The following is a 12,524-nucleotide window of genomic DNA, read 5'->3' on the forward strand; positions in this document are numbered from 1 at the left end:
GTCTACAAAATCTACGAGCGCAGGCGGCCAGAACAAGCATCAGCAGTGTTACTAAACGACAACTATGGCTCCATACGATAGCGATTCGTCCGACGACGGCGACGACTATTCGACCACCAATGTTATCCTCGGATACGCCACGAGCGAATCTACAGGCGACGAAATCAGCCATGTTGGCGGCTTTCCTACTTGGATAGACCCGAATCAACCTCCTCCTGCGGCGCTGGCACGATGCAAAGTCTGCCAGGGATACATGTCCCTTCTCCTCCAACTCAACGCCGACCTGCAGCAGTATTTTCCTCAGGACGAGCGCCGTTTACATGTTTTCTGTTGCAGGAAGAAAGCATGCTCGAAGAAGGTCGGCAGCATTAGGGCACTTCGAGAAGTCAGGAAGCCTGAGCGACGGGAGAGTAAAGAAAAGCAAACGCCGCCAGAGACAAATTCAGACAAGCCAATGCCTGATTTGGGGGCGGCTCTTTTTGGAGGGTCAGCTTCATCTTCAGCCACCAACGGCGCCAATCCGTTCTCCATGTCCGGGTCGAGCGGTGCGCAAGCGGCCGCGAATCCATTTTCGTCCCTGGGTTCTCCTTCGACACTCGCGGCGAAGCCTCCGCAGCGGACTGTTGACGAGCCAGCGCCGCTTGCCCAGTCTTTCGCCGACAAACTCAAAATCGGGGTCGAGCCAAAGCCCGCGTCTACAAGCGTCGATGCCGAACCTTGGCCAGAACAGTCCGCATTCCCTCCACCATTCAAATCATTCTATCTGGATGCATACCCTGAAGAGCTTGACAAAGAGCCCATGGAACTCACAAATGCGGAAGCTTCGAAAGCACAGTATGAGATGGACGACAGCGGCGGAGGGGCGGGTGCTTCTGATAAGGACGACTTTGAATCATCCTTGGACGAAAGTTTCCAGAAGTTTTCGGATCGAATAGCCCAGAATCCTGAGCAGGTCCTACGATACGAGTTTAAAGGCGTGCCATTGCTTTATTCCGGTTCGGACGGCGTTGCTTCGAGATTTGTGGTGCCCCACGGTAAATCCGGGGCAGTAAGAGGGATACCCAGGTGCGAGAGCTGTGGTGCTCAACGGGTCTTTGAGCTGCAGCTCGTGCCTGGCCTGATCTACGAGTTAGAAAAGGACGAACCCATGGATTTGGAGGATGGCATGGAGTGGGGGACCGTTATTGTCGGGACGTGTGCGAATAACTGTGGTGAACCGGGCAAAGTATCCTTCCGGGAGGAATGGGTCGGGGTTCAGTGGGAAGAAAGAGTGGCAAGAAAATGAATTCGAAGTCAGCTTTGCAACGACGGTTAACACAACCTGGCTATGGCGAACCTCTCACTTTCTGAAACTTACAGTGGTCCACCCACCATCAGTTGCCATGACCGTTGCGGCCACATGATTCCTCAATCTGACTCAGAAGCAAGCGCCACGCACCCTGATATATGTGCAACATAGGTACCTTAGCCACGAACTCTTCGACGATTTTTCATGCTGGGTGTTACCACATTTAGTCGATCACCGCCGCTCTGTCTCCATCACTGAGGTACTCAAGTCGTCCCGCGTAAGAAAGAAGATTCCTTCGCCGCTGGACAGCTTAGATACTATACTGTATACCTACATACTAGCATTCAAGTTTGTGGAATGGAGTCGGATCACGGGTATACATGGTTCTAGCTCCGCAAAGGAAACATACCTTATGGTCGACCCCATGCACAGCATCTTGATGTCCGAGCTACACTACTATCCGTACACATTGATATCACCCACCAGATAGGTGCCTAGGTGGTAAGTAAGTATACACTGCACGTCAGCACTCTCCAGCCTCCCACAAACATGATCAAGTTCCAGTCCCACAAAGGCAAATTCCGGCTCCCGGCTTACCCCAGCGCAGTGCACTCCACGACACGGATATATTCCTTCCTCACGACAACATTACTACCTTACCCCAAAAACAGCTCGCTGGGCCCAGTGACTGAGGCAACCGTAGCCTGACAGGCACCTTATGTATATAGCCGTACCGGCCACTGCCGGTGCACTACCTCGGTAGGTATTATCAGGTACAGTTCAATTTCGGCATCACGACGAACTTGAATCCCACAAAGACAAACGTCATCGCCGATCGTCAGCCACAACTGGGACCTGTGGGGCAAGCGACGTTCCATTGGAGGACCAGAGCACATTAGCGTGTTGCACTAGTTGCGCCACGACGCGCGCTTGGACGCGTAAAGTGCTTATAACTCCAAAACACGTCAATAGACGTCAAGTGGAAATTTGATACTTGAGACAGCAGGTAGGTGCTAAACTCTGTACATGTACGCCAGGAGCTGGACGAGAACAGAGACACTACAGACCCGTTTCCTGTTTGCGAAATTAATCTCACGGGGCATCAAGGTGCAAAGGTAGTAATAGCAGTACGTGTTTAATTCCTGCGATATAATGCAATATTGGCCCAGCTCGCCTGGCTTGCAGGAGATAAACGAGTCCACGATCCTGCTCAAGTGCTGACCAAAGTACTGTGAGATATCAGATTACGAGGCGTGCCGTGCCACACCACCCTGTATGCTCAGGCTGACAGGAACATCGCAGTAGGGCATGTCCCGAGCTGCGCAATCTCCACCATCAGGCTAATCTAAAGGACGAGATATCTACACTGTACCTAGGTACCTAGGTTCTTGCCGTTCATTGAAGTGCGACATGAAACAAGTGCCTAAAGTGCCTGCATAAGCGTCTAGGTCCGATCCCACTACAAGGCCGACTACGATATACAGCGTCGCAGTTGGGCCTCCAGGTGCCGGTGCCGCTGATCTTTGGGATGTGGATCACCTCAGCTGAGCTTGTCCCAGTCCTTAGTCGATAGAGACTGCACCTCGTATCCGAAAACTTGAATGAGCTGCATCCAACAAGGCACTGCAGTGCACGGCTGTTCGGCAATTGGCATTCTGGTATAGTAGGAACGGCGAGCGCGATGCGAAGTTCGAGATGATATTTGGTACTGCTTATTGTATTTGCTGGTTCTGACTACCTACTTGGGCTACCTACTAGGGTGGACGACTTGTTGAATTAACTGCTGGAAGGCCCCATCTGCTGGCCTCATACAGAGGGACCATTGCAGAAAACGCAACCGTAAATGCAAGGGCAAGGCAAGGCAAGGCAATGCTAGCACGCAAACAAACTCCCTTTAGTCCAAAAACAATATGTCCTCGCAATCCATCCGGCTTATCTTTTCTCTGCTGAGAATTGGCAGCTTGCACAACAGTCATAGCAGTTGAGGATATCCACGGCTCCTCCCATACTTGTACAAAGCAATTCAACAACGGCATCGCAAATCCCGATTTGTTCTGTCGCAGGAGAAAAAACGCTGCAATCCACCTCAATCGTCGCATGGCGTGTATGTTTATCGTGACATTTGGATTTGTTCATGACACAACTATTGTGTGTCTTTTTCTTTGGTATATCGTAATGGAGCAATTGAACAACCTTTGCCTATTTCAGCCGACGTTATGACCATGCTGTGGCAAAGGGTGAACAACTCCGTCATGATCTTGGAATAAGTTCCTCTCCGAGTTGAAGGGCAAGACCTTGAGTAGTTGGCGTCTTGCGCTGTAAGGTTGGGCTACCAGACGGCGGTTGCAAGGCGTCAAAGTTCAAGCTTCGTCGAGCAAATCTACTGGGCGTCTTGGCCACACTAGGTGTTCGGCCACCCCATTGAGCCTGGGCTGGAGACGGTGTAACATTGCAGAAATCGGCGAGGTTGAAGTTTTGTCCTGGAGTTTGCAAAGCACCGTTGAATAATCCCAGATGTGTTCCTGGCGTGGTCATTACTGAGGATGGAAGGTGAGAATGTTGGGTTGGTGGGGTAGAAGGTGGCTCCTTGGAGGAGCTAGACGCTCGGTGGAAGTTGATCGCTGGCGAACGGGATGGTGAGTTTGCTAGATAGAGAAGAAGATCGGCACCGGCTGCCTTTGCATTCACATTGACAAGACGTTTGGTGGGTGGGGGTGTTCGCGGAGGTGAAGAAGACAAGATACTGCTCGATGGCTGGTCGGCGAAGGACGGCATGGGGATATCATGTTCATCATCGTCGGAATGGACATCAAACATAGGAGAATCGTCGTTATTGTGCCGAGTAGGTAGGCTGGGAGGATCTGCGTGGTACAGGTTATTATTCTCTCGGAAGGAATGTGATCGTCCTAGCACAGGAGATGATTGTGAGAGACGGTGGTCTTGCTTCCATGTCGAGCTGCCAGACTGCCTGCCGAAACCATTTGTTGACGATGACCTGACTCTTTTTCTCGAAGCAAACGGTGGCTGGGGAACTTTGAAGGGATTTTCGGATGGTCTGGAGAAACGGTTCTTTGCAATCGATGAAGCAGGAGCATAATCGTCGTCGGTTTCGGAGGAGCCATCGGACGGATTGTCGTCCTCCAGGAACGGCCGCTTCCTCTTAAGCTTTTCCGTGAACTCGGGTTCAATGGTGGAGAGGGTCCGATCTTGCCAGCCGTTCTGGGCTTTGAAGCTCGCAAAGGCTAGGCAGTCTTGAAGGTTTCGAGCAACCTGGCAAATTTTGTCAAAAATCAGTCCAGGTCTCTTTCGGGGCCTCAAAAAAGTTCAATGGAGGTGGGTGGGCTACCTTTGCAATTTCCACTCTCCGCATCACCTTCTCGGCCACCTGAGCTGCAGCATGAGGATGCTGCTGTTGCTGAGAAGCCATGCTGGTACAGATACCGGGGGATAGGAGCATGAGGGATCGATCGTACTCGAGCATCAGGAAGGAGAAAGGTCCAACAGTGTCAAATATGTAGTGATGGTCCGGCACGTCAAAGCGTAGGTAGGCTAGGAATACTAGAGCTTGTCACGCCCCTAAGGATCCAGCCAGAGTTCTGACTCGTGGGGCTACTGGCCAGGGCAACCGGCCCAACTCGCTGGGGGGATGGTTGGTACGGGCGTCGGGTCCCGATTAGGGGAAGTAGATCACGGTTGAGGAATGGGACGATTCGCGGGCTTCCAGATCTGTGAAGAGATCACCACTGCCTGCAAGCGCAGAGAGGCACGAGCAATGAAGCAGAGAAGTGCAGTGCAGTGCAGTGCAGCGGTCGGCCGAGCAGCAACACCAGGAATTCCTCAAGAATAAGAATGTTAGGTCTAGTCGATAGTCGTGTGTAGTCTAGTCGTCCGACACTGGCAGGCAATGCAGCCACTTTACTCTAGATCTCTAGTGACTTTTCCACCGTGAGCGCCAACCGACCCGTGGGCCACTGAGGCATCGGCACAGGCAGTGGAGAGCCGCCTGGTCGCGAGGGGTGAGTTCGTATGCCCAACCCAGGCCGCCTGCTTTCCACCTTCTTTTGCCGTGGCTGGTGAGACTGCGGGACTCATTGGTCTTTGGGTCTCCAGGCCTCAGCTCGGCTGCTCCAGGCCTTGACTTGCTCTGCGATCCGTCTCCTGCGAAGCTTACTGACTGGCTGTGAGATTGGTCGCCGGATTGGCCGTCTGCAACGCTGCAACCTCTGCAACTTGCTTCAGCCATAGGCGTCTCTGGGACCGATCCTATTTCAAACCCACGTCTGTCTGGCACCCAATGACCCTGCCTGATAAGCAACTAATCCTCCTTGTTTCTGCTCGGTTTTTGTCACCCTACTTGGCGGTCCCAGGAACCACCTGCACCTCCCGGTTGTCTCATTCGGATCTCGGGTGACGATGGCTTAAGGAAGCCTCCTATTGCCCGCTTTCTTGGGGTTGGGAGCTGGTCTGTGTGCCGACTGGATCTGGGAACAGGTCATCACCGTAACGCAGAAGAATGGTGATGTGCTGTCACTCGCCCTAATGGCCGTCAAATGATAAGGAGCATCTGCTTTTGCTCCATGTCGTCAGTAATGGCAGGCCTTGCACGATGCCAACGGTGAACGTTCCAACCGGGGAAACGCAGGCACTTGTCCTGTCAGAAGAGGCGCAGTGCCAATTCGGTCAAAAGTTCAGGCACGGAGTACGCTATGCCCCGGCCTCACTAATCGTTCCTAGTAGTGGTCGACCGATCCGTGGCAAGCAAGTCACGAACCCTGCCTGTGGATTGTTACCTACTCCTCCTGGGCATAATCTCGCTGGAAATTCCTCAGCTAAGCTTCCGCCTCACATTGTTTGGATAAGGTATGAATCAAAAGAGAAGAGGCCGATGGCACATTATCGGATGACTGGAACTGTGGTGGACTCGGAAACATAGACCCGGGAAGCTCGCAGCAAAATGTCTCCATACTACGAACACTAACCTAGTGCTTCTGTTTCGTGACAACGAACGTCGACCAGACTTCGTGGCTTGAAACGCCGATTCTGCTACTGACTCTTCTGAACCGTGGAGCAAAGCATTTACCCCTACACTTACAATCGATGAGATCTCCAAGCAGAAAGTGTTTGAGGAGCTGTCGCCTAGCGTGAGATCCAAGGTAGATCGATCGATGGACGTCGAGTGTCTTTCCCTGCAATGCTCTTTCTTCTATCAGACGCTTGTTGGTAAACTTACCGAACGATGATTATTGTGCGCCATCTTGAATGTTCCAGTCAAGCCGGCTTTGTCTTGGAGCGGTGCAGCTCATAGATAAGCCCGCTTCATCCTCAAGTATAGCAAGATGTTGGTTGGGGCCCTTCAAGTTGTGGATTGGAAGACATGGGGCTTCGAAATAAGACCGGTTCAACGACAGTTTAGCAGCCTTGTCTCGAAAATCTGCTTGGGCTGTGCGAATCATTTGGATACGCGTACCGGCGGAATCAGTACTAGCACCGAGCACTACAGCGTTTGCATTTTGTGAAGTGGCATACAATGTTGTACACTGGCGGTAGCAGTAAGGAATGCCCTCGTCATGGTACAGTAGTAGTAGGACGATAGAACAGGCCGTGAAACACACCAACCACATGTCTGCCAGGGCGCCACTGACTGCATCATTCTTCCACTGTGGACTCAACTGCCCACAACGTGCGTGGCCTCCGACCTTTGAAGCATTATTAGGATCTGTTAGAGATTCCCGGTGCAGAACCAGCCCGGCGCCAGGCTTGAACAGGCTTAACAACCACTTTACCTGGAGTACTACGGCGGCCGAGGGGTCTCCGGGCACTTCTTTATCTCTGTCGGAAATGCTAATAATGGCCGCTGGAAGCTGACGATTTACAGTAGCAGCATACAACGACTCGTAGTAGCTCCAATGTACAACTGGCACATGCCAGTGCCTTGCCGATTCAACACAGCTTAAACTTCCTTACTACCTAGGAGGTGGTATTTCCCTGCGGTAATACAGTATTTATTATGTGGGAGGCATCGGCAGCCCAATCCGCAGTGATGCTACAGGGTTACAGTACTTGTTACCTAACTTCCGCTCCCGCCGTCCCTGGGTCCCCTCACCACTTACGCAGCCTGGAATCTGGATAGTCGTAACTATGCTACCGTCTAGTGTGGTAGTGGAATTGTTAGAGTCAAACTAGACCGTCGCAGGACGTCGTAAGTCTCAACTAAAGTATCTGCAGTATTACAGTGAGAGAAATCCGCAGCCATCCACTGCATCCATCCACTGGCATCACCATACCGGCCACCTTCACTGCACCATAGCACCTTCTCGTCCTTCCTCGTTAACAGTGTTTCCATTGCAAACAGCCTGCGTCGCAACTATTTGTCTCTCCCTTGCATCCTAATCTGCCTTGTCACTCGTTTACCAACGCACAGCTGTTGCGCAAAAAGCCTCCGAATTCCCGCTGTGACTCTGGGGTGAGCCAATCGTCGACACCGGACAAGCTCTCTTGCATTGCACATGCATATGCCTGTGGGTGTTACAATCAGTCTGCCCGCGACGACATCCTGGTCATAGGCAAAAGCTCGTCCCCCGCAACATCTAATACCTCATGTTCGGTTCATGAGAACAGAAGCCTTCCACCATTTCGCCAGCCATGCCCTTCTTTAGAGACCTACGCCGGCGATCAAAAGCTAGCTTTCGAACTTCCGACTCCTCAACCGATTCCAAAAGTACCGTCCCAACGGCAAAATCCTCTTCTACCCTAAACTCCGCCCCCGGGAGCACCACGCCGCCGTCCACATATCATGCGAACGGTTCAGCCTCGAATGTATTGGCCGCCGTGAAGACAAATGGCGATACCCCTCCACCGGTGCCTCAGCGGCCCAATGTTACCTTGCCAAATTCCAACCGGAACAGCATGATAGTAAGCACCTGTCCCAAAGAACAATGTGAGGATTTCGGAGAAATATTGACAGAGTCTTAGACATTATCACCGTCGGGTTCCAATGGCACGATGCGGGTTCCAATGCCTACGTCGGCCTTTGCGCCGAAAATCACCTCTATATTGGACAATTCAGTGGTATGTTGAGACCCGGAGAGTGGCCATGGCATCAGCTTATAAGCGGCGTACAGGTTCACAACAAAGTGCTGCTGATCTACGGCGAGATTGGAGACCCCAGCCAGAAAGCAATCGATGGTAATTTGACTGTGCACCACGATAAAGACGGTCAATCATTTCCTCCCACCAACTGGCCAGTCTCCGATTCATACTTCAAGGCCTTGGTCTACCTTTCGCCCGGGTGGAATAAGATCCGGTTTGATTTCACTTCGCCCAAATTGAGCTCAACGAGCACCGGGTCAGCCCCTACGATGCATTCGTCCTACATCATGTTGAACTACCTGCCATTGAACAACGCACCTCCGCTACAGCTGGTTATCCTTGCCGGCAAGGACTCTCCATGCACGTACGACGCAGTTCCGCAGCGGATCCAAAACGAGGGCAACGATCTCCAAATGGCCATACGGAAATTCCGCATGGCTGCGCACTTGTGGCAGGCTTTTACAGCCGAACAAATGTACAGACAAAAGTTCGGGCGGCGGTGCTTCCGTTTCGAGGAGGAATGGCAAACCGGGACTCTGTCCATGCGGGATTGGGAAACGAATCGGTTGAAGAACGAGACCAGAGTCCATGTGATCCGGTCGGACAAGACTACTGCTGAGTTACGCGACCTACAATATGCCCAACAGTACGGACCGGCGGAGAAGAAAGGCGACCTTTATTCCATTGCCGCGGAAGCAGTAAAGAAATACTACAATATCAGACCGGGCCAGAAGCAGTACGTTGCTTGTCTTCTTCTCGACGCCCATTGGGATTCGGAAGTTGGAACAATCAGGGGGCATGCTGCTTTAGGCGGTACAGGAGACGATCTGGGTCTTGCCATTTTCGGTTCTCAGGCCCTCCAGAGCTACCCATCATGCATTGAGGAAGTTGTGCCTGCTTTCACGGACTGCACGCCAACAGATACCAGATTTGTGGCTAACGACTGCAACGAGTGCGGTAGCAGTTGGGAGGCGGCAAACATTGGGATCGGCGCACACCTCCATGAGGTTGGTCACTTGTTCGGGTGTCCTCACCAAGAAAATGGAGTCATGTTGAGAGATTACGTGCGCCTGAATCGGACTTTCGTGATCAGCGAAGCCTATTCAACCAGGACCAAGTCTCAAGGGCTCAAAGTCTGTCGTCTGGAGGACGAATGCGGCTGGCACCGATTAGATGTTCTCCGGTTCCGACACCATCCCTGCTTTAAGCTCCCGGGCGACGAGCCTTTGTCTCAAGATGACAGCATCCAATATTTCCCGGTCGGGAATGGACGCATAATTTGCTCAGCTGCTACAGGAATCTCCTTTGTGGAGATCTGGATAGAAGGAGATGACCTATGCAGGCACTGGATTGACTTCAACAATGCGGACCCCCGGCTTAACAGCCTCCCTAGGCAGGTGACCTTGGTTGAGACCGACATCCGAGGGCGACTTCCTGAAGACAAGAGAAAGGCCAAACTATCTCTCACAATCTTTTGCGGAGGGTCACGCAACGAGAAAATCGAGGATCTGGACGAGCTTTTGTCCAAAAAGTACATTGTCAACCTTCCACCGCTCCGGCAGGCACCCAAGCGTGACGAAGGGCTGACTATGAACGCCTACAATAATATGCTGAATATACACAAGTCGTTTGACTCCCGCCTCGGATTCAAGAGCAAGAAACTGGGCCAATCTGCGCTAGAAGGCTCGCAACCGGAAGAATTGATCCTGGACTGCGCCAATATCCAAACGAAGCTTCTTAGATCTGTGAGAGTGTATCACGGGTACGCACTTGATGGAATTGAATTCCGTTATGAAGACGGCCATAGCCAATTGTTCGGTAAACGAGGGGGCAAGCCTGGTGGGGACGAGTTTTTCCTCGGTGAGTTGTGGATCTGCACGGTCGCTTTGTTACAAGCAAACTGACAACTACAGATACCCGTCGTGGAGAAACGATCCTTGGGTTTTATGTACGAGCTGGCTTCTGGATTGACGGAATTGAGATTTTGACCAGTACTGGCCGAAGGTCTGGAGTTTTCGGCAACCCCAATGGGGGCTCTGGGTAAGTTGGGTCGACTCTGTCATCATGTCCTCGACTGACTCCGGAAATAACAGGCATACGTTGATGGCGCCTCGTGGCTACATCATTGCCGGCATTGCAGGTTCTTGTGGCGCATGGATAGACGGGTTTCAAATCATTATTACACGGTGATTTGGGCAATCCCTTTTCGACGAATACAACAAGTGTGATCCGGCATAGAACATCGAATGGAGACATCAATGAATGGGTAATGAAAGGATTGCAACCACCAAGACAGACTGGCACTCTAATACAGCTGGAATCTGGCCGGGTGGACAACACCATAACAGAAAATACATAATGTTTCATGTTTATTACAACGGACAGGACAGTTGCAATGGCAAAGACCAGCCACGCATACGACTATGGCAGGGAAAATGACAGGCCAGGAAATGGGGGCCTCGAGGCAGGAGCTCAGTCACCGAACCACTGGAATGCAAGAATGACAACGGAAGATTTTGGTCACAGCGGCTTGCGACGAGCGCGTGGAGCTAATACTTATTTTCTAAATCATGAAGCATGTGTATACCCATTGCTGTCGCGATGCCCACGGGGCTTCAGTTGTGCTCGCCAATTGAGCCGGTGATTTGTCCTGGCCGTGGTGATAGCCAGGGGCCGGGGAATACGCGCGAATGCTAGTATCGATATACATACCACATGCAGTGGGAGAGTGGGAGCGCGGCTTTGACCCGAGAAATGGTGTTAATGGCAAGATGATACTAATTCAAAAGTCCCTGAAAGGCAGAAAAGTGAATCATTCTGCCTGCAGGCATGCGGTTCTCCAAAATGGGTTTTTTTTTCTCTTCAAGGCTTACTGACACAATAGTTGAAGTGCGAAATGCTCAGGATGAACTCAGCTGCTCGCTATACGTTCGCCTCTGCTCACTCTTGCCGCGATGCACGCTGCTGACTGCTGGTTGCACTTCTGCCCCGTACCCTGCAAATGGTACTGACGTCTTCCGAAGTCCCTCGAGGTCTCAAAATGCCCATCCAGATCCAATCACCAGACAAGGTCGCGGGGGACTTTGTCTCCCTGGTATCTCCACGTTTTGCATTAATATCTAATGGTACATGGATAAGGTAATTCGTAATGTACAAGTACTATATCCATGCATACATCGAGCAGGCACTGTAGACCACTCACTACCTTGTAGGTACCTATGAAATGAAGGGCAACGTACCTAAGTAGGTACTGTAGCTACGAACATTGGTGGAGCCGACCCTTGGTTTCTTGGATCAATCTTTGTCTTAATCTATGTCTATCATAGCTATCTATCTTCTTGATACCCGTTCGACCTTTCTGCCGTGGCAACTGTCGGTCCGTCGTGCTTTGGCCTTTGCCACATCTCTCTTCACTTGGAGATATCTCGGCGTGAGTGCGTGCCTGCCTGCCTCGGAATACAAACCCATCCGAGTCTGTGGTCGTGGTCCTGGACTCATTAGTCCAAGTCAATGCAGACGAAGGACTGCGGCCAACAATAGCAGCACCAAAAAGAAAGGATAACTAATACAAGGTAGCCGTGGACTTACAGTAGCGCGAACAAATGGGGCAAATTAGCTTCTTGTAGGTGAATAGGTAACTTGTAGGGCACCAGAGCATGTCAGATTTACAGTAGCCAGCCTCACGATTTCCAGGAAAGAGACAGCCCCCAGCACAATTCTGCCCTGTCACGCCTGCTGCGAACTTTTTGGAAGACAGAAGCGAGCAGAGCAGCTTTCCCACCAAGGAGATTTGCCTAGGTCCCGGGCATGGTGGAAAGGGCGAAAAAAGTTGTGCCTAATCTTCCAAATTCATAGGTGAACCAATGAATAAACCGACTGGATGGGAAATGAGAAATTCTTCAAACATTTTTATAGACGATACGATATTAGGGCAGACAGACCACCACAAAACGGAAAATTCGGCCAGATGGAAAGCAGAGCCGCCGCACTTTAGAGCCCTGACTGACTTGCCTTTGAGGTCATTTTGACATCCACCGCATGTCGAGGAAGTCTTCTGGGGAGCGGCAAGGAAAAGGAATGTAAGCGAGCAGCTTGACGGCCATCACATAAAGACGTGCAGCGGCTTTGTGGCGGGTGTCGGTCTCAT

The 12,524-nt window shown here is 51.6% G+C and overlaps 4 protein-coding genes across 4 annotated transcripts; 3 read left to right on the forward strand and 1 right to left on the reverse strand.

The window, feature by feature from the left end:
- The first annotated feature begins 4 nt into the window (after positions 1-4).
- On the forward strand, positions 5-1,903 carry HMPREF1120_03528 (uncharacterized protein). Its single transcript, XM_009157602.1, has one exon. It carries the CDS (start codon positions 65-67, stop codon positions 1,283-1,285), a length of 1,221 nt encoding a protein of 406 aa, XP_009155850.1. The 5' UTR covers positions 5-64; the 3' UTR covers positions 1,286-1,903.
- A 1,063-nt stretch (positions 1,904-2,966) lies between these two features.
- HMPREF1120_03529 (uncharacterized protein) lies at positions 2,967-6,133 on the reverse strand. Its single transcript, XM_009157603.1, has 2 exons — positions 4,635-6,133; positions 2,967-4,558 (listed from the first exon to the last, which is right to left on the reverse strand). The coding sequence occupies exons 1-2, from the start codon at positions 4,767-4,769 to the stop codon at positions 3,539-3,541; spliced, it is 1,155 nt and encodes a 384-aa protein (XP_009155851.1). The 5' UTR covers positions 4,770-6,133; the 3' UTR covers positions 2,967-3,538.
- Positions 5,502-6,780, forward strand: HMPREF1120_03530 (uncharacterized protein). The gene has a single exon (XM_009157604.1). The coding sequence runs from the start codon at positions 5,895-5,897 to the stop codon at positions 6,219-6,221; it is 327 nt and encodes a 108-aa protein (XP_009155852.1). The 5' UTR covers positions 5,502-5,894; the 3' UTR covers positions 6,222-6,780.
- A 623-nt stretch (positions 6,781-7,403) lies between these two features.
- On the forward strand, positions 7,404-11,300 carry HMPREF1120_03531 (uncharacterized protein). Its single transcript, XM_009157605.1, has 5 exons — positions 7,404-8,200; positions 8,261-8,356; positions 8,410-10,237; positions 10,291-10,417; positions 10,471-11,300. Exons 1-5 carry the CDS (start codon positions 7,931-7,933, stop codon positions 10,565-10,567), a joined length of 2,418 nt encoding a protein of 805 aa, XP_009155853.1. The 5' UTR covers positions 7,404-7,930; the 3' UTR covers positions 10,568-11,300.
- The last annotated feature ends 1,224 nt before the right edge of the window (positions 11,301-12,524 follow it).

The sequence above is a fragment of the Exophiala dermatitidis genome (assembly GCF_000230625.1).
Source record: "Exophiala dermatitidis NIH/UT8656 unplaced genomic scaffold supercont1.3, whole genome shotgun sequence".
Taxonomy (NCBI): Eukaryota; Fungi; Ascomycota; class Eurotiomycetes; order Chaetothyriales; family Herpotrichiellaceae; genus Exophiala; species Exophiala dermatitidis.